The sequence below is a fragment of the Sceloporus undulatus genome, chromosome 4 (assembly GCF_019175285.1).
Source record: "Sceloporus undulatus isolate JIND9_A2432 ecotype Alabama chromosome 4, SceUnd_v1.1, whole genome shotgun sequence".
NCBI classification, from domain to species: domain Eukaryota; kingdom Metazoa; phylum Chordata; class Lepidosauria; order Squamata; family Phrynosomatidae; genus Sceloporus; species Sceloporus undulatus.
This window is the reverse complement of record NC_056525.1, coordinates 84,062,592-84,082,156: the sequence shown is the minus strand read 5'-3', so window position 1 is coordinate 84,082,156 and position 19,565 is coordinate 84,062,592. Positions and strand designations below refer to the sequence as shown.

Here is a 19,565-nt window from a genome sequence, read left to right as displayed (position 1 = left end):
TTGGGCCCATAGTTTGGATGTTATGGGATTCTTGAATCTCAAAGGAGTTTATCAGACAAGGGAAATTGGAAGTATAATCCAATGGCAATCCAAACGTAATCATGGGGTTTAACGTTATTGCATGATAGACTACCACACGCAATTTCGGGCAATGGGAAGTCAGTCCGAACACAATCATGGGCTTTCACGTTATTGCGTGAGAGGTGATCACACACAATTCTGGGCAATGGCAAGCTATTTTGGGGCAATGGGAAGTCAGTCTGAACGCAATTCAAATCCACGTAAATTTGCTGACCTAGTGAATTCACATGAATGCGTTCTGGCCCCACTTTCTTTTCATTCGAAATTAAGATAAAATCCTCCCGTGTGATAAACTCCAAAGGTGCCGCAAGATCTCTTTATGCGCATATCTTTAGAGCATGCTTTTGGGAAGGGAAAACACCTGCTGTCAGTTTCTCCTGACGAAAGAGGGGAACAGCCACCCCTAAGGATCTCACAGGGCCTCTCTTTCCCACAGCCTCCCAAGAGGAGGAGGAAAGGGGTGCTAATCCTCACTCTTCCCTGAGGCGGAGAGCCAAAGTGGGGAAACGGCTTCCCCTCCTCTCCGTCCTCCTTCTGTGGGAACTGAGGAGGAGGAGGAGGAGGACCTAGCCCCACAGAGAGGCCCCTTTTGCTCTTGGGCGAACTTGGCGAGAGGAGGCTTGAGAAAGAAGACACGTTTCCCAACCACTGGTTCTCTCTCCCATTTTCTGAGGTGATTTCTTAATTCACAACAAGCGCCTCTTTAGAAAAAGAGAGAGAGGCAGCAATCACTATCATCAGCGTCGTCATTATCAGGACTAGAGTGACAGAGGGCCTCCTCCTCGACGCCTCCTTAGAGTTATAGGCGGGGAGCCAAGTTCTTTAACCGTTGGGAAAGAGAGAAGGGGGGGCGCCACGCGCAGAGGCACGAGGCGGGCCTCCTCCCTCGCCTCGCGCGCCCCCTCCCCTCAACGCTTCCCCCTCTCTTCCGCCAGCCAATCACCTTCGGCCGGCGCCTGATCCGATCCAAACGGCGGCCGATGATTGGTCGAGCTGTATCCCTCTCCTCACCGCTGAGGGAGCGCCTTAACCAATCAGGAGACAGAGAGAGGGGTGGGCTGTCTTCGCCCCCTCCCCATTTCCAGCGTTAGTTTTCTAGTTGGGTTTTTGAGGGTCGCCGGCCAGAACGCCAAGAGCGGCGGAGGGAGGAGGAAGGGGCTGTTGCCGCTGCCTCCTCGAAGGGGGCACTTGAGGGAACCGGTCCCGCCTCGACGCCCCCTCATGAATTAAACCCATATATATATCTCTATATATATATGAAGTGCACTGTGCCACTATCGGGGAGGTCTTCGGAAGTGTATGGACACTAGCCCTGGCCTGGCTAAGCGGGTCTGGTCGGTGGTCTGCGTCTGCGTCTGCGTGGCCGGGAAGCGGAGCGAGGAGGTCCTGCGCCTGGAGCGCTCCGTGGTGGAGCGGGAGGAGCGGCAGGAAGGCTTGGCCGGCCTCTGGAAGGGGGCCCTCCTCGGCGACAGCGGGTTCCTGAGGCGCCTGAAAGAGAAGCTCCGGCTCCTGGGCGCCCGTCTCCCGCGGTGCCTGCGGCGGAGCGTGTGGGGCTAAGGGCCATGGGCCCCCTGCTGTCGCTCGGGGCGGGGCTGCTGGCGCTGCTGCTCTGGGCCCGCTACAAGGGCCTGGGCTACGTCCTGGTCCACCACCGCTGGGTCTTCGTCTGCCTCTTCCTCCTGCCCCTCTCCGTCCTCTTCGACATCTGCTACCAGCTCCGCGCCTGGATCGTCCAGAGGCTCCACAGCGCCCCCCGCAAGCACCACCTCCGCGTCAGGAGCATCCAGCAGCAGGTGAGGAGGCGGCAGGGCTCCCGAGAGCAGAGCCCCCCAGGGCCACCCAGCCCAAGCCCCTTTGGCCACGCAGGGATGCACTCTTCCACTGTCAGGAAGGTCCTCCTAAGGTTGAGCTGGGGTCGCTTTTCCTGGGGCTTCCATCCGTTATTCCAGGTCCTGTTCTCTGGAGCAGCAGAAAACAAGCTCGCTCCCTCCTCAATATGACACCCTTCAAGCAGGGCTCTCCGGGCTAAGCTGTTCCTCCGTGGAATGGTTTCCCGGCCTTCCCTCCTCTGGACATGCTCCAGCTTCTCAACATCCTTTTTGAGTTGTGACGCCCAGGACCCCCATGGATGGTCACCGCTTCTCAAATGAGTTGCCCATGCGCTGAAGGGCTTAATTCAAAGATATAGGCCTCTTATTTAGTCTGGAAAGTCAGTACATTGAGGGATCTTGTAGCATCTTTGAGGCGGAAAGCATAGCCTGAAGGTACACAACTTGGAGAGAAGTTGCTAGCCTGGGTTTTCACATCTGAGGAAGTAGGTTCAAGGCTATTAAAGCTCATGCTACTAACTTTTATCTTTCAGTTAGCCTCAGGTGCTGCAGAAAATGTATTTAAAATGCTGTGTTTACCTTCAGGCCCTGCTCTCAGCGTCAGAGGATGGCCATGGCAAACCTCCTCTGAACAGATCTTGCCAAGAACACCCCATCATAAGTTCACTTTAGGATTGACTTGAAGGCACACTGCCACAATATACCATATATATATATATATATATATATGGTATATATGAAACATAATTGGATTTCATGTTTAGACTTTGGTGCCATCTCCAAGATACAATATCTCATTATGAATATGCAAATATTCCAGAAGTCAAAAAACACTGCAGCGCTATATAAATAAAGCATAATAATAATAATAATGATAACAACTCCAAAATGCTTCTGGTCCCAAGCATTTTGGATAAGGGAGACTCAACCAATATGTTTAATAGCCCTCTTCTGATCCAGCTATCCTAGATCATTGCCTCTTAGTCTCTGATCCTTTTGAGATGTTTTGGACTTTAGGACTCCCTGAGCCTTTGAGTCCTAGTCCATAGTTGCTGGAAGTTGAAGTCCAAAGCATCTGGAAGACCAAAGGCTGAGCACAACTGTCCTAAAGAAATCAAAGCAGCAGATAACGCCTGCTGTCCTCCTCATTTGTAGTTTTGGTTTTGCTGTCAATTAGATGATATTAGAATCATAGAATCGTAGAGTTGGAAGAGACCACAAGGGCCATCCAGTCCAACCCCATTCTGCCATGCAGGAAATCCAGATCAAAGCATCCCCGACAGATGGCCATCCAGCCTCCGTTTGAAGACCTCCAAGGAGGGAGAATCCACTACACTCCGAGGGAGTTTGTTCCACTGTCGAACAGCCCTTACTGTCAGGAAATTCCTCCTAATGTTGAGCTGGAATCTCTTTTCCTGCAGCTTGCATCCATTGCTCCGGGTCCTAGTCTCTGGAGCAGCAGAAAACAAGCTTGTTCCCTCCTCAATATGACATCCCTTCAAATATTTAAACATAGATATCATATCACCTCTTAACCTTCTTTTTCCAGGCTAAACATCCCCAGCTCCCTGAGTCGTTCCTCATAGGGCATGGTTCCCAGACCTTTCACCATTTTAGTCGCCCTCCTTTGGACACGCTCCAGTTTCTCAATGTCCTTTTTGAATTGTGGTGCCCAGAACTGGACACAATATTCTAGGTGGGGCCTGACCAAAGCAGAATACAGTGGCACTATTACTTCTCTTGATCTAGACACTATACTTCTATTGATGCAGCCTAAAATAGCATTGGCCTTGTTAGCTGCCACATCACACTGTTGACTCATGTTCAATTTGTGGTCTACTTGGACTCCTAGATCCCTTTCACACGTAGTTTCATTCAGCCAGGTGTCACCCATCCTATATCTGTGCATTTCATTTTTCTGCCCTAAGTGCAGTACCTTACATTTTTCCCTGTTGAAGTTCATTTTGTTAGCTGTGGCCCAGCTTTCTAGTTTATTCAGGTCATTTTGAATTTTGATCCTGTCCTCTGGAGTATTAGCTATTCCTCCTAATTTGGTGTCATCTGCAAATTTGACAAGTATTCCCCCAATTTTTTCCTCCAAGTCATTGATAAAGATGTTAGAATAGAACTGGCCCCAGGACAGAGCCCTGTGGGACCCCACTGGTCACTTCTCTCCAGGATGAAAAGGTGCCATTGTTGAGCACCCTTTGTATTAGATACTTCATAATTCAGAAAAGTGGAATAGTACATCTTGACATTTATGGTGCTGCTGGAATTGTATTGCTTGTTTCTCTATGAACTAAAGGATAATTGGACAATTTGTGGCCCTTAAAATGTGAGATTACTATTCCCATTGAGCCAAAAAGGAACTGGGCAAGCTTACTTTTTGAACTGCAGCTGGGGTTCAAAAAGTAACTTTTCCAAGCTCTAGTGGTGAGGAGTGATGGAGGTGATAGTCCAGTAACACTGGGAGGACTACAGTTCCCAACCCCAAGACTGAAGCCTATTCAGTCATCTCTGCATTAAAGAGAGTTCTGGTGATGCCAAGTGAAAAGTTCAGGGCAAACCACTGCAAGAGAAAGATGCCAGCTGGCAGCTGCTGAAGGATTGTTGCTCAGTTGAAAAATACCATCCACATTTGATGTTTATGATTTGATAACATTTGTAGACAACAGATACAATAGCAGAGTCTTTGCATGACTTGTGTTAAACAAGATGAAGCTGCAGCCAAGCTCTGTTTATTATTCTGTTATCTATGACTCTATCTATTATTTCAAAACATTGAAATAAGTAATGCTTGCATATTTAGGTCTGGCAGAGGAGAGGCAAGAGCAATCTTTTTATGTGACATGTGGAGGAGAGGGGCTTCCTTCCTCTAGCAACTTGCTTGGCTTTCTACACAGTAGATACAGAAATGTCTGTTCCCTGCCCACTTGTCATGCTGCAATTGCTAGGGGAAATCATCCACCAAGAAAGCATTCAGATTTCAGCAAGTTGGAGACAGTTCTTTGTTTTTCCCTTCATAGTCATGAAACAAAGAAGCCCTTTGTTTTTCCTTGAAGTAGTCAAGACACTAAAAAGTCTTTATCCAGTGTGGTGTACTGGTTGGTCATTAGACTACAACTCTGGGTTTAAATTCCCACTCAGCCGTGGAAACCCCACCTTGGCCAAATCGCACTCTCTCAACCTCAGGAAGGCAAAGGCAAGCTGCCTCAACAAATCATGCCAAAAAACCCAAACAAACTCCCTGCCTTAGAGTTGCCATAATTTGGAAACAGCTTGAAGGCATAGAACGACAACAAAAGCTGTGATGTAGATAGAAATCACAAGTTCATATTTCTGCTTTCAGTGAGATCTTTTAGGGAATTCAGCACAGTGTTTTCTCAATTCAAAGATTCTGGACCAAAAGAAATTACAGTAATTTAATACAGTCTTTGTTGTTACTCCTATGTGCCTTTAGGCCAACACCAGCTTAAGTTGTCATATGGTTTTCTTGGGAATATTTATTCATAGGAGATTTATCATTGTCTTCCTCTGAGGCTGAGAGAGTGTGACTGGCCCAAAGTAACCTGGTGGGTTTCCATGGCTGAGTGGGGATTCTAACCCAGGAGTTCTAGTCCAGCACTCAGACCTCGTCTACACTATGATGTGGTTTGCTCTAATACCAGCTTGCAGTGGAACATATGTAGCTGTTTTCTGTTGGTCACATTATTTGTTCACCTACTCTTGTATTATCTATTCTGACTGGCGACCAATATTCAGGGTTTCCAGTGGGGTATCTTGTATCAGCTGTTTCTTGCAGTCTCTCACATCATGTGTTGTTTTAAAAAAAAATACCATTACTGGAGACATCATGGGGCCTTACCTGGGACCTTTTGTCAGAATTTCCCTATCTCACTGTATGTAGGGACAAGGCAGGAGAGCTTTTGTAAGTGAGAGGAACTCCTTTTACTTCCCAAGCTGGCAAATCTGCCACAAGTAACACAAAAATATGTATGTTGGCAGGCTGATGTATTCTTCCCATGCCCCAGTGCTTCAAGTGGTAAGAACTGAGTACCCAAGGTTTCCTTTATATCCAGGGAAATAAGCTTGACAGGGTGGCAAACTGCACCAGGACTTTTTAATTTTGTCTTATTTGTTCTTCACATGAGGCATTTAAATCCAAGGCTGTAATATTTTGAGTTACGACTGTGGAAACAAACTCAGAGTGACTTCTGTTGCCAAGTCCTCCTACTCTGTCTTTCAGTTGCAAAGCCTAACACTTTATCATCTGTGCTCATAACACGTGCATTAGCTGTGTTGGCACATTGCCTATGGATTGAGAGATTTATGGAGGCCAATACTTTGTCCATTTGCTGGCACTGCCCTGCAGTCTTTGTCAGCTTCCAGTCTGGAAATCCCTAGTTCAACAATGGTGCTGAGGTCTAGTATCCCTTTCATCTGTGTTCTTAACTTTTCAACCTCTGTATCCATGTCACTGATGGACTCTTGTTTTATAACAGTGATTGATGCAACAAAATCCAGAGTATGGTTTTGCATTGCACAGTATTGAGTGGGAATACCCCACCCTCGATTGCCAAATGCGTGTCTGATTTAGGGCATTTGGGATTAACAGTTGAGATGCCTGGGAGAATTTGGAACAGAAATCGAGAACTCACTGGGATGGGCATGAGCTTATGTGAAGAAAAATAACTATGGTCACATCCTCTTGCTTTCTAAGCAGAAGTTATCTGCATGCTTGAACGTGCTGTTCTCTTCCCCAATAATCATACATAATTTTGAATCTTGCTTTCTTCTAGACAGAGAGAACCTTGAGATTAATAAAGTGCAAGACTTTGCCATTCAGACGGGCCTGGAGTCTTTTGATAAGTGACTTCCAAGCTGTGAGCCATCTGAAAGTCATAAAAATCCTAAAATAATATATTATTTTATAGTACATTTTAACATAGTGCATACTTAACTTGCACCAAAATACTGTTCTACTATTTTGCATGTTGTAAACCTACATTATCAAAACTTACCATACTTTATATTAATATAGCACACTATTCTGTTATACCAAAAGCTTGGGAAAGTTATTTTTGGACTACGCTTCTCAGTTCTTGAAGTTGTAGTTCAGAAATGTTTTGGGTTTTTTTAAGCCTCTTTACCATCAACTGTTGCCCTGATTGTTTAACAGCACAATCTTTTACATCTTTACTTGGAATAACCTGTTTGTAAACAATTTCAAGCCAAAGAACATTTTGACTTCTCTGGCATAAAGGGCTTGATTTGCATGAGGGGACTGAATTAATCTTCTCCTCTTGCAGGTACAGGAATGGACAAAAGAAGGCCAAAGAACGTATATGTGCACAGGCCGCCCTGGCTGGCTTACGATATCTCTTCGTGTTGGAAAGTACAAGAAAACTCTGAAGAACATAACAATCAACTTGATGGATATATTAGAGGTAGACACTGAAAGACAGGTAAGTTTGAAATTTATTCTTTCTTTTAAAATGGGTTTTTATTTAAGTCAAGGGTGAAGAATCTTTCAGCCCAAGAACCAAATTAAGTTTCAAAGAAAATCTTAGGGACAGCATTCCCATGGTGGGACCAAAGGCAAAACAAGGAGAACAAAAATGCCAATATATTTTTGTTTAAAGATCTTACTGTCAGTAACTATTAAGGAGAGGTATTTCAGCCTTTGGGATTGTAGAAAAGCTGAGAAACCACGAGACTGTAGTGCCTGGGCAAGAAGGCGTGATATAGAAATGGGGCTAAGGTTTGTCTGCCCTGTTTAAGGTATGCAGCTCTTTAGAGTTTGTCATTAAGCACATGCCTTTGCTTCCTTTGATGTGCCTAAGGCTAATCCACTCTCAGAAAGCAGGCTTGATAGTCCAGTTTGTGTTCATGTACATTTTGTGCTGGTATCTGCACTGTGTGTATGGAAACATGTTACAGGACTATCTGTAACTGGCTTTTATTCATAGGATCATTGGGAAAGAGGGGAATATTTGGGAGGTTTCAATGTTTGGGGCTGACAATCTATTTGCCTCTGAATCAAACATCGATAAAAAACCTTAAATAACAACAACAGCAACTACATTCAGCACATCAAGGGTGACACCACTTTCCTGTGAGCATGATGAGCAGCAAGGCTTTCAGCCAAATGGGCATGAGTTCCCTTGACACCAAGGACTAGAAAACTGCACTCTCCCCACCCCTTTTTCTTAGAAGAAGGAAAGGAAGCATACTGAGCCAGAGTTTGTCTTTGACTTCTACCAGTTTAATAACAGAGGCAGAAATATGGAAAGAATAGGGAGGGATAGGTTACTAGGCCACAAAAAAAGAAGAATTTGACATGCTTTAGCAAACGTTTTTATTCAGAACTAACATGAACAAAGCCAACATGGTGTATTAGTTTCTCTTGGATTAGGACACTGAGAGACCAGAGTTCAAATCCCTGCTGGGCCATGGAAACTTACTGGGTGACCTTGTCAAGCCTCTCTCTATCTCAGAGGAAGGTAGTGACAAACACCCTCTGAAAAAATTCTTGCTGAGAAACCTCCATGAAAGGTATACCTTAGGATCATTAGGATCAACAACATGTGAACTAAAATAGCCAGATCAGATTATCCTTGCATAAGTAAACAAAAACATTTTGAAGCTTGTAGAGACCACATGAAAGCTTCTTCCAAAATGCATCCAGAGACTTCCCCCCCATTAAACCAGTCTTCACTTTTCTTATGATTTTCATTTTGATGGCAAAACTTAGAACTTTGCTTTTTTAACATTCTGGGGGTATCTGGTGAGGCAGGCTAATCTGCTTCCCTGCTTCCTCTCTGTTCTTCTCTTCACACACACTCATATAGGGCTTCTGGAGGGAGCTACTGTTTACTTTGCCTCTTGTAGGCAGGCACATACGGCTACAGTAGCATCAGTAAATTCCATTCTTCCCCATGTTAAGCTTTATTGCATTGTTTATGCTGCTGCAACCTGATACGAAAAGTTTGTGTTTCTCCACGGTTTTGTCTGCACTGGCCAGGATACTCCAGGAGTGGCCCAGAGTATCCTGGTGCTGCAGCTGCCCTGTTCCTAGTTTTACCTAGTTCCCAATGTGCTGCTTAAAACAAAACCCTTCCAGTTAGACAAAGGACCAGGAGGAAAAGATGGACTGGACGGGTATGAAAAGGAGCTCCTTTGTCAGAGGCTTTCTTAACTGAGCTATACCTACACTATCTTTCATTCACTCCAACCTTCAGAAAAATCCAGACTGTGCTGTAGCATTATAGCATTCTATGTTTCTTGAGTTGTCAAGTTTTTCTGAAGGGGCCAGGTGATGCTGCTGAGAGTGGCCATATCTCAGTTTTCCCTCTGAGAATAATTGTCGAAGAATGACATTTGAGTCATATGTATAGCCAGAATACTACACGCACGCACCCACGTGCTTGCTGCAGAGTCTTAAGAATTGGTGGTTTTCTAATAGTGCTACTTTTTGCATACAGCAAACTTTAAGTACAGGTCTGTATTGCTACAAGGTATTCAGAGTGTGATGTGTTCTTCCATAGATTGTCCGTGTGGAACCCTTGGTCTCAATGGGACAGTTAACAGCTCACCTCAATCCCATGGGCTGGACTCTTCCAGTAGTACCTGAGCTTGATGATCTTACAGTAGGTGAGAGGACTTGGGACTTTCTGTTTTTTTTTAAAATAGCAATAGCAAGTACATTTCTATACCGCTTATCAGTGCACTTAAGCACTCCCTAAGCGGTTTACAAAGTGTAAGCTAATTGCCCCCCACAATTTGGGTACTCATTTTTAGCGACCTTGGAAGGATGCAAGCCTGAGTCGAGCTTGAGCCCTTTCATTGGTATTGAATTCGCAACCTTATGGTTTGTGAGTGAGTGGCTGCAGTACAGGCATTTAATCACTGCACCACCAGGGCTGGTTAAAATAACACCAGTACAGTTCATCTTATTATGCTTAGTATTTAAAATAACGCTTATTGAAAGTTTTTGGTGATACATGACATCCAGTGTTAAATGCAGTACTTGCACCACCCCAAACACTCTCTTATTGCTGAACATCTTTCCACATGAATTCATTAAGTAATTCCTTTGATAATTGTGCATCTTTTACCCAGGCGGCTTGATCATGGGGACTGGCATTGAAAGTTCTTCACACATCTATGGACTATTTCAACATACCTGTGTGGCCTATGAGCTTATTCTTGCTGATGGAAGCCATGTGAGGTGTACACCGGTAAGATAGTGTGTTACTTTGCTGTGGTTTATGATGATCTCCCTCTTCTGTATCACCTTTTGACATAGCCTTGCATTTTTTTCCTAGGAGGAGAACTCTGATCTATTTTATGCAGTACCTTGGTCATATGGAACCTTGGGATTCCTAGTTGCAGCAGAAATCAAGATGATCCCAGCTAAGAACTATGTGAAGTTGCATTATGAGCCTGTGAGAGGACTGAAAGCATTCTGTCAGAAATTTGCTGAAGAATCTGGGAAGAAAGAGAATCATTTTGTGGAGGGTTTAGTGTATTCTTTAGATGAAGCTGTCATAATGACAGGAATTTTGACAAATGAAGCTCATCCAAGAAAGGTAAAATGTAATATTTATTTATGATAAAATAGCACAACTGATGAGACTTAGAAAGTTAAAGCACTACAAAGTCTTTTCTATATAGGTTAGTCATTCTGATGTATATAATGGGTTTCTCTTAAACAGGAATAAAGAACCTGTGACCCTGTAGATGCTGTTGGAGTGCAACTCCCATCCTCTTTCCCCATTGGCTGTACTAGCTAGAGCTGGTGGAACCCACAACTGAAAAACATCTGGAGAGCCACATGTTCCCAAAACATGTCCTAAAGCATCATTATTGTAATTCAGTAAAATGTGGATAATTCCCTGCTAGGTCATAGAGGAGATCATTAGTATCCATGGTTCTCTGGAATTGGGGATTAACTATTAAACTAGGCTTGCCAGGACCCTACCTACATCATTTGGAGCAGTTAAAAAAAAAGATAGCTTCCTGAAGAATTTAGAAATTATAACTGAAGGTAACAATTAGTCAATGTCATTAAAGAAAGAAAGAAAGAAGGGACAGTGCTACTTGCTGCATATATGTGGAGGTGAAAATTGCCTCCTTTTCAGCATTTGTCTACTCCTGCTTTAAAACCCTTTGACCTGTGTGATGTACCTGTTTGGCCTACCAGCTGCTTTGCTGGATCTTGTTACTGTCCATCACTGTGAGACTTCAAAAAAGCCTCTACTGGCTGCAGATAAGCCTTTTAAAATTACCAAAGACAGCCAAAATGAGTCTTAAAAATGCCCCATTGGTTGCAGTCTGGAAGAGGCAGCTTGTGAATGTGTGTATGAGAATGTACTATATGTACATGAGGAAAACGAATGAAACTTGAGCAGCGTTAGGCTGCATATCAGCTGTGAGGTAGCCCCACATGCTGCTGATATACGTCCCCAGACTTGCCTCCCAGTACCAATGCAGCACTTGGGCCAAAGGTTACCCTTCCTCTTTTGTTAAAGACCTCATAATTCTTGATTGATAAGATTTTTCTTTAAAGGGTACTATGTGAGATTATTAGATTTCAGCTGGTAGGAGGGGAAATGGCTTTGGGTTTGAGCCATTGGCATAATTCCATCAATGCTTGTGGCATTAATTCAGTGAAACTTCTGCAAACAGAAGGGGAAGGGACTTTCATCAGTTTTTCCCTGTTATCAGACATACTGATTTCCCATGCTGTTTCAGAGGGTTCATCAGCCTTCTGGAACTGATTTTTTGGGGTAGGGAAAATCACATGCCCCTTTCATTTATGGAAACAGGGAGTCATGTTCAATGAGCAAAACTCCACTTGAAGTTTGCTGTGTCCTTCTATTTGGATCCTCAATGGAAAACCTATGATTCATCTTAGAATGGTAGGAGACAGTGCCTCGTGTCTTTGTCCTAAGCAACACAATAGTCATTTTAAGTATTTCCTCAGAACACACAAACTGTCAGTTACAAGCCATTGCAACACTCTTTTATTAAAATCTAATTGGATCAATAGCCAATGAAATGTGTGGTGTACTGATTGATCCTTTTGGATGGGAGGGGTTTAGTTCAATATTTTTCTCCTCGCTAGAAAAGATGCACAGTATTGGCAATCTCGGTAATCGCTACCTACAGAAATGTTTCAAAGCATTAATCGTATGTGACAAGCAATCTGTAATAAATGTACAGGTTTAGTTTCCCTTTTCTAAAAGACCCAGGACCAGTAATGTTTGAATTTTGGAATATTTGCATATACAGATATATGAGATTTCTAGGAGATGGAATCCAGGTCTAAACATGAAATTCTTGTATGTTTAGTTTAGACCTTATACACAAAGCCTGAAGGTAAATTTATATACAATGTTTTTATTGTACATTTTTATTTCTATTTTGGATTTTGGAACATTTTGGATTTCTGAATTCCTGATAAGGGAGACTCAACCCGTAAATGGACTGCACTGAATATCTGTATATACAGTATGTTTGTGGAATTATATGTCAATGCCATCTTCAGCACCAGTAATAACGTTCTTAGGAGTCTTTCATTTGATTATAATTACAACCCTCTCACAAACCACTGAAATCATCCAGCAGTTTTCTTGGTGATTTTCATTATGTTCCTGTTAATTTATGTTAAGATTAATAGAATTGGGAACTACTACAAGCCATGGTTTTTTAAGCATGTGGAGAACTATCTGAAGACCAACACAACAGGAATAGAATATATCCCAGCCAGACATTACTATCACAGGCACACGCGGAGCATTTTCTGGGAGCTCCAGGTAAGGATCTAATTAATGCAAATGTATTATTGTATGCACATTTGTTCTGCTTTGCTTCCCATATCTTCTTTATCTCCAGTCCTTCTTTTTCCTTGCCTTTCCAGGGAAAACCAATGGCGGGATACAGACGGGCAAAAAGGGGTGTGTTCATGATGTCATGAAGGTATAGCCTTCAGACGGCCCTTACCTGAATGCCGCCATGAACACGCCCCCCGCACGCCCCAAGCGGGAAGAAGCGGCATTAAAAAGGTGCTGCTTTTCCCTGCTTCTTTTCTATATAGTGCGCAGCTGCGCATCTCCGTCTGTAAGCTGCTGCACCGGTATGCCAGAATTGCTACGCCGCTAATTTAAGTTGCCCATTTAAAAGCTCCGTGTCTGCTGCGTCGCATAATGAGTCGGGGTCCTGGAACATGCGCAGTTTGCAGTCAGGCTTTAATTGCAGCGTCAGCTGCCATGCAGGTGTGGAAGCTGCAGCATAGCTGCAGCGCATTTTAAGACTCCTAACCCTAACCCTAACCCTAGAGCTGCATGTACGCATGCGCTGCTAGAATCGTGGAAAGTTTGGAATTTAAAGTGCACTCCTACACACATTCCTGCTCCATTTTCACCTAACAATAAAAAAACGCTAAAACTTTAAATATTTACATATGTACAAGGGAGGTGATGGGGGATGGCAGGGGGACAGCGGTGGCAGCGGCAACAGCTGTGGCTGTGCATTGCAGATTCAGCAAGACCAAAGGAGAGGAGGCATCCATGATGCTGGTGACATTGGCAATGTGCAAGCGGACAAGGATGCCAACACCAGCTGATCACCAGCTGGCAGGAGACCACCTTTGTTCTTGGCCAGGGCGGGGGAAAAAGTTTAAAGGGGCCTGTGTGCTTTAAATGTGCACATATGCTTTCTGCCGCCGGTGCTGAGCGCCGCAGCTGCGCATCAAAAGAAAAAAAAAGCCCCGTTTTTGGCCGCCCATGAGGAAGCTGCCTCTCTTTGCGGCATCCTCCGAGGCGGCGGTATGGAAACTGCGGGTCAGAAACGGCCCCAGGTGAGGCGTCTTCACTGCCCCCCATGTGGAAGCCCCATACACCTGAGCCACGCCCCTGGGGCAGGCGGTCTGGAGGCTCCGTATTCAGCAGAATACACCTCCAAGATGTCTTCCCCTGCCCGTCTGTATCCTGCCAATGATAGTTTCTACAGCAGTGACTAAACAGACACCTGCATACTTTAAAGAAGGCAAGGTGACTGCACTGTTTCTAACAGAGAACCCTCAGCTTTTCAGAGGCCTCCATGTTTTCCAAACACTAGTGTTCTTCTTGTTCTTTGTCATCTTCATTGTTCCAGCCAGATTCGTTGCTAACTGGGTTTTTGAAGAGCTACTGAAGTAGATGTCCGAACACCTTTTGCAAAGCATTTGAACATTTTAAAAATCAGGCAGCATCTTGGAAGCATGTTTTACATTTGAGTGTCCATAGCACAGCTAGCCTGTAGTTGGATTCAGATGATGTGTTATATTTTTGCTAGATGGGACAGATGTTTAATTTTCATATCTAGCTGGTTTGTTTGTTTGCCTGTTTATCATAAAGGTACAGGGCTCAATTAATTGTTGGCCCTACCTAGAGTAGAACCATTAAAATCAATGGGACTTGCATTATTTGTGACTTAACAAATACTCTGTTCATTTCAGCAGATCTACTCTAAGTAGCACTAACAATGAATTCAATTCTCAGATTTTTTAATTGACTTTGGTGTTTATAGCAACTGTTCTGTTTTTGTGTGTGTGTGTGTGTGTTTAATTAAAGGTCCCAGAATCCCCCAGCTAGCATAGCTTGGATAGTTCATTTATTTCTGAATAAGTGGAAACTTATCATTTCTCTGTATTTGTATATTTCTCTTACCAGGATATCATTCCTTTTGGCAATAATCCTGTTTTTCGCTACCTGTTTGGCTGGATGGTTCCTCCTAAAATCTCCCTTTTAAAACTTACTCAAGGAGAAGGAATTCGAAAGCTTTATGAACAGCATCATGTGGTACAAGATATGATGATCCCCATGAAAAGCCTTCAACAGTGTATCGAAACTTTTCACAGTGATATTAATGTGAGATTATGTGGTAACTTGGAGGATTCAGGGTGAGGGATAATTTCCAAGTAGTAGCTGTAAATTAATACTAAACCGGCATTCTTCTCTCCCCCCCCCTTGTCTCTAGGTTTATCCACTGTGGCTATGCCCCTTCATATTACCTAATAATCCAGGCATGATTCACCCTAAAGGAAATGAAACAGAGCTCTATGTAGATGTTGGAGCCTATGGAGAGCCTAGAACAAAACACTTTGAAGCCATGGCTTCCACCAGACAGCTAGAAAAGTTTGTAAGGAATGTTCATGGGTAAGCATCTAAGTCCTCAAAAAGTGCTTTTCCCTGATGTTATGAAAACTTTCTGGTAGTTGCCTTTTCAGCCTGATTACATTGTAGTATCACATAATTGTTAACTTATATTTATGTACATTGGTTTATTTTATTGAGTGACTGCTTGGAAAAGTTACTTCTTTTGCACTGTGTCTTCCTAAATCCCACAGTCAGCATGGCTAGAGTTGTATGCCAAGGTTGATAATCCAATTGATAAGACCCATTGAATTGATTGCTAAATAGTACATCAGTATTTATGTAAAGCTATTACATCAGTGGGACTGCATTCTGGCTGAGGCCTGCAATTGGATTTAGGTCACCAAAAGTAACTCTTCCCAACTTCCAATTAAAGCTAGGGGTGATCTAAATAAGATATGGTTGGCTGGCATCCTGTTTGTCAATTCTGAGGTCATGAGTTAAGACCTACGATTATATAACTGTTTCCTATTCACATTTATGTTTGAGGTACGATTGTAAATGCCTCTGAAACCCACTTTAAAAACCAGTCAAATGTCCTGAATGATAGAATTCTGTGGTGCTGGCAAGAAGGGCACTGCAGGATGTGACCACCTCCCCCAGCAAGCAATGGTTCAAGGACCAGAGCGGGGATTCCTATGGGGTCTTGTCACAACTCTTCATACACGGTCATTCACTGGTGGGAGGGGACTGAACACATCATCTTGCAGTTCCACAGAACTCCATCACTCAAGAAGGCTGACAAGCTTTTACAGTGGGTTTTAGAGGTTGGATCAGGAGATGGAGTGTAGCTATACTATTGTATATACACACACCTGGTGCAAAATCTCAGATGGTTATTTATAAACTGATTCCAAATCTTAGGAGCGAGGGGGCGGGGGCTCTTGAACAATCTGAAGTGTATCTGTTAAAAATTAGTAAGTTCCACCATGCACCATGAAGATTTGGATGTATATGCTTCTGTTCGAATATGTGTGATTGAGATGAAGGTTTTATCTGCCAGGACAAGATCTGATCAACTGGCATTTGTATTGACCGAAAAGCTTGTTCTATGAAATAGTCTGTAAGTGCTGCCATGTTTTGACACAACCGTTCTAAGATCCTTTTCTTATTTCCTTCAGTTTTCAGATGTTGTATGCAGATTGTTATATGTCCCGTGAGGAATTCTGGGAAATGTTTGATGGCTCCCTATACCACAAACTGAGGAAGCAACTGCAGTGTAATCATGCTTTTCCAGAGGTGTATGACAAAATCTGCAAAGCTGCAAGACATTAAGTCCACTTTGCCTAAACAAGCATTTAGGAAAAGTTGGACTTAACAATAAGTAATTACTCTGCCCTTAAGAAAAATGTTTTGCTGCTCCAAAGACTTTAAAGCATATCTGTGATTTGAGAGTAAATACTCCTGCCTTTATATGAAAATAGAGCTAGTAATTTGTTTTCAAAGGAATATCTTTTATTAGGATTTTCCATTTGAAACGTCACTGGTTTAATAATAGCTTAGCTATTGATTTGTATATTTTAGTGATATTCAGCAGAAGGGGAATGAAAACAACAGAATCCTGAAGTAGAATAGTGTGACTTTTTAGAGATAAAACTACAGCCCAACTAGTGATTGATATAAGAGTTCTATGGGAGCTCTACTTCTAAAAATGTAATAGAGTGGAATCCTGTATCTAGAATATATCGTCTGTCTTAGAGTAAAGCCAAATATGACTGCCAAATGAAACTGCCTTTCAAATGTCATAGTTGCCTATTACCATATCACTAACATTGCCCAAGAAATCTATTTGCATCATTAAATGTAAGCATGTATTAGATTCATAGTTATAAACTTGACTGAACACTATGAAAGACTGTAGCTTAGGGGAGGTTTTTAGCAATGTAAATTCTAATGAACTTTGTTCTCTTTCATTCTCTTTAATTTTATTTATATATTTCTTTGTATATTCCCATCATAGTTCCTTTGCTGCAAGGAAACCAGTTCCTGGTGTGCACTGAGGCAAGAAGAGATTAATGTTCACTCTTCATGTTTGTTAAAAGCAACTGTGGCTGCATCTGCACTGCAGAATTAATTCAGTTTGACACCTCTTTAACTACAGTGGCTCCATGCTGTGGAATTCTGAGATATGTAGTTTTGTAACATATTTATCCCTCCTCTGTCAGAAAACTCTGGTATCAGTTTGCTCAGATACCACAGCATACTGCAAATTCTGGGATTCCATAGGATGCTGCCATATCAAACTGTGTTAATTTTGCAGTGTAGCATCAGCCTATGTCTCACACCTAACAATTCCACTGTACTGTTCAAAAGAGCTGTTCAGAATCTGAGCTGAGGTTCCTGCCTGTTTACCTCAGTGCTTTCCTGCCTATTTCCCTCAGTCATTTTCATTCACCAGCAGAGCAGCAACAGGATCAGGAATCTCCCCATTGCTTTCACTGCTGGTGTAAATGAAAAGTTTCCAACTTATTTCCTAACTTCTTTTTATTCTTATGTTCTTTCTCCACCTCTTTTTGATTTCTGTCTCTTCCATCAATTGTCATTTCTCCAAGGGCGATCGGTGGCCTATTGGCCACTAAGCCTGTTTTCAGGAAGTTATGAACAGTGTGGAAACGAGTTCTCACCTGTACCTCCATTTCCCAAGTTGCTCTACACAGGTTCTTGTTAGGTTTTCTTTTTCCTGTGCTACTTTATGTTGTCAGTGCTTCTGTTACACAAGATGTGGAATAGCCTGGAATGGTGTGTATCTTGGGCTGCAGATGCCACATTAATGAGTTTAAAGTGCTTTCTGAAAATGGAGCAATTGCTCTTATTTTAAATAGTATGCTGAGAAAAATTGCCACTAGTTTGACACTGAGTTGCAAAGTGCTTTCATTTTTGTGCCTACCTATTTTATGGTTACCTTATTCATGTGAGTAGTGAATGTTGGTGGTGTTTTATGTGGTTGATGCTACAGAAATACTACATCGACCACAATTTCAAAAGCAGTATATTTTTCCCTTGCCTTTTCTATTGTCAAGTTTTATTGATACCTTTCAGAGATAAGTATTTGTCATAGGCCTTTTCCTGTTTTAGTAAGATTTTTTTAGTGCCTTAAATCAGGTGGGAAAAAACCTAGATTGTTTTAGGCCATTCTGTTTTCAAGAGTAAAATAGCTGGTAGAAATGCTTGGTGCATATTTTGTGTGTGAGATATCTTCAGAATATTTTCTGACCTAGCAAGTACCTAGACTTAAATTTTAAAGAGAAAAAGATTTCTACTTGTACAGGACACCAATGTGTACAAAACTCAGAGGCCTCATTGAATTTGATAGGCTTTACTCCTAAGTGAGTGTAGACAGGATTTCAGGCTTAGATAGTCACATTTCTTTGAAAACCAAGCTCACAAACAAGCTGCATATGAAGGGGTGGGATACCATTTTTTCATCCTTTCCCTGTCATTTCTTGCCTACCATTACAAATATTACAGATAGCAAGGCCAGGTTCATCCCCAGATTACTATATAGTGGTGACCAATTATGTGGGAAAATTTACTTTTTTGCTCCATTAATAAGGAACAAGCTACCAATAGAGCCAATATAAATGCTTCCTAATACTTTAATATAGCAATAGGTCATGTTTGGCTAAGGCTATGAACTTTCATATAATGAAGGTGAGCTGCCACTTTATACCTGCAATCAACCTTGGAAAGTTATGTTGAATGGGCTTGGGTTTTATTTTTTGTTTATTATATCAGGTTTAACCAAAATTTGATCCAAAGATTAGACATAATCAGAAATCCTCACTTGGACTTATTTATTGAAATTTCTGAGGAAATGTTTGGCTTGGTGAAAGATGCAGAATGAAAACATGTAAGAAACTGTCTGTTAGATTTTATTTATGATGTCAAATAGATATCTTACAGGGACTGATTAAGAGAGAACCAATAAGAACATATTTTAGCCTTTCAGTAAGACATACATGCCCAGGCTGTGATCCACAGGATCATTGTTTTTGAAGGGGCAAAAGACCCTGCTTACACTTCTGTTGTGCCTACCCAGACATCTGAAAAACACTCTCATAATGTTTTGTGTGAAAGAAAGGTTGTGAAAACAGCAGAGATCCACCATGAGGCCCACTCAGTGACATTCTGCAACCTTGGGCCATGTAAAATAAGGGATCCTATCTGTTCAACATATCAGCAACCAACTGGACTGGCTGCTGAAAAATATGTGAAAACGAATGGTGGGACAGCATTGTCCATCACAGCATGCTAACTTTGTGAGCCAAGGCAAGCTGTACAGTACACATAACTTTGTCCTCCTAGAGAGGAGAACGGCTAGCCTGGGGATGTCATTGCTACCACTCTCTTTATTGCCATTGAAGTTTACTGCCATTGTAATTCACTCTGCCTGGTGGTTGATGCTGGTTGAGCATAAGTTGCCTAGAAGTGGACAAACAGTGACTGCATACTCCAT

At 42.6% G+C, this 19,565-nt stretch overlaps 1 protein-coding gene across 1 annotated transcript; it reads left to right on the top strand.

The window, feature by feature from the left end:
- Nucleotides 1–1,635: 1,635 nt before the first annotated feature.
- On the top strand, nt 1,636–17,894 carry DHCR24 (24-dehydrocholesterol reductase). Its single transcript, XM_042465226.1, has 9 exons — nt 1,636–1,874; nt 7,220–7,375; nt 9,458–9,563; nt 10,032–10,150; nt 10,238–10,501; nt 12,587–12,730; nt 14,627–14,824; nt 14,934–15,112; nt 16,231–17,894. The coding sequence occupies exons 1-9, from the start codon at nt 1,644–1,646 to the stop codon at nt 16,382–16,384; spliced, it is 1,551 nt and encodes a 516-aa protein (XP_042321160.1). The 5' UTR covers nt 1,636–1,643; the 3' UTR covers nt 16,385–17,894.
- Nucleotides 17,895–19,565: the final 1,671 nt, after the last annotated feature.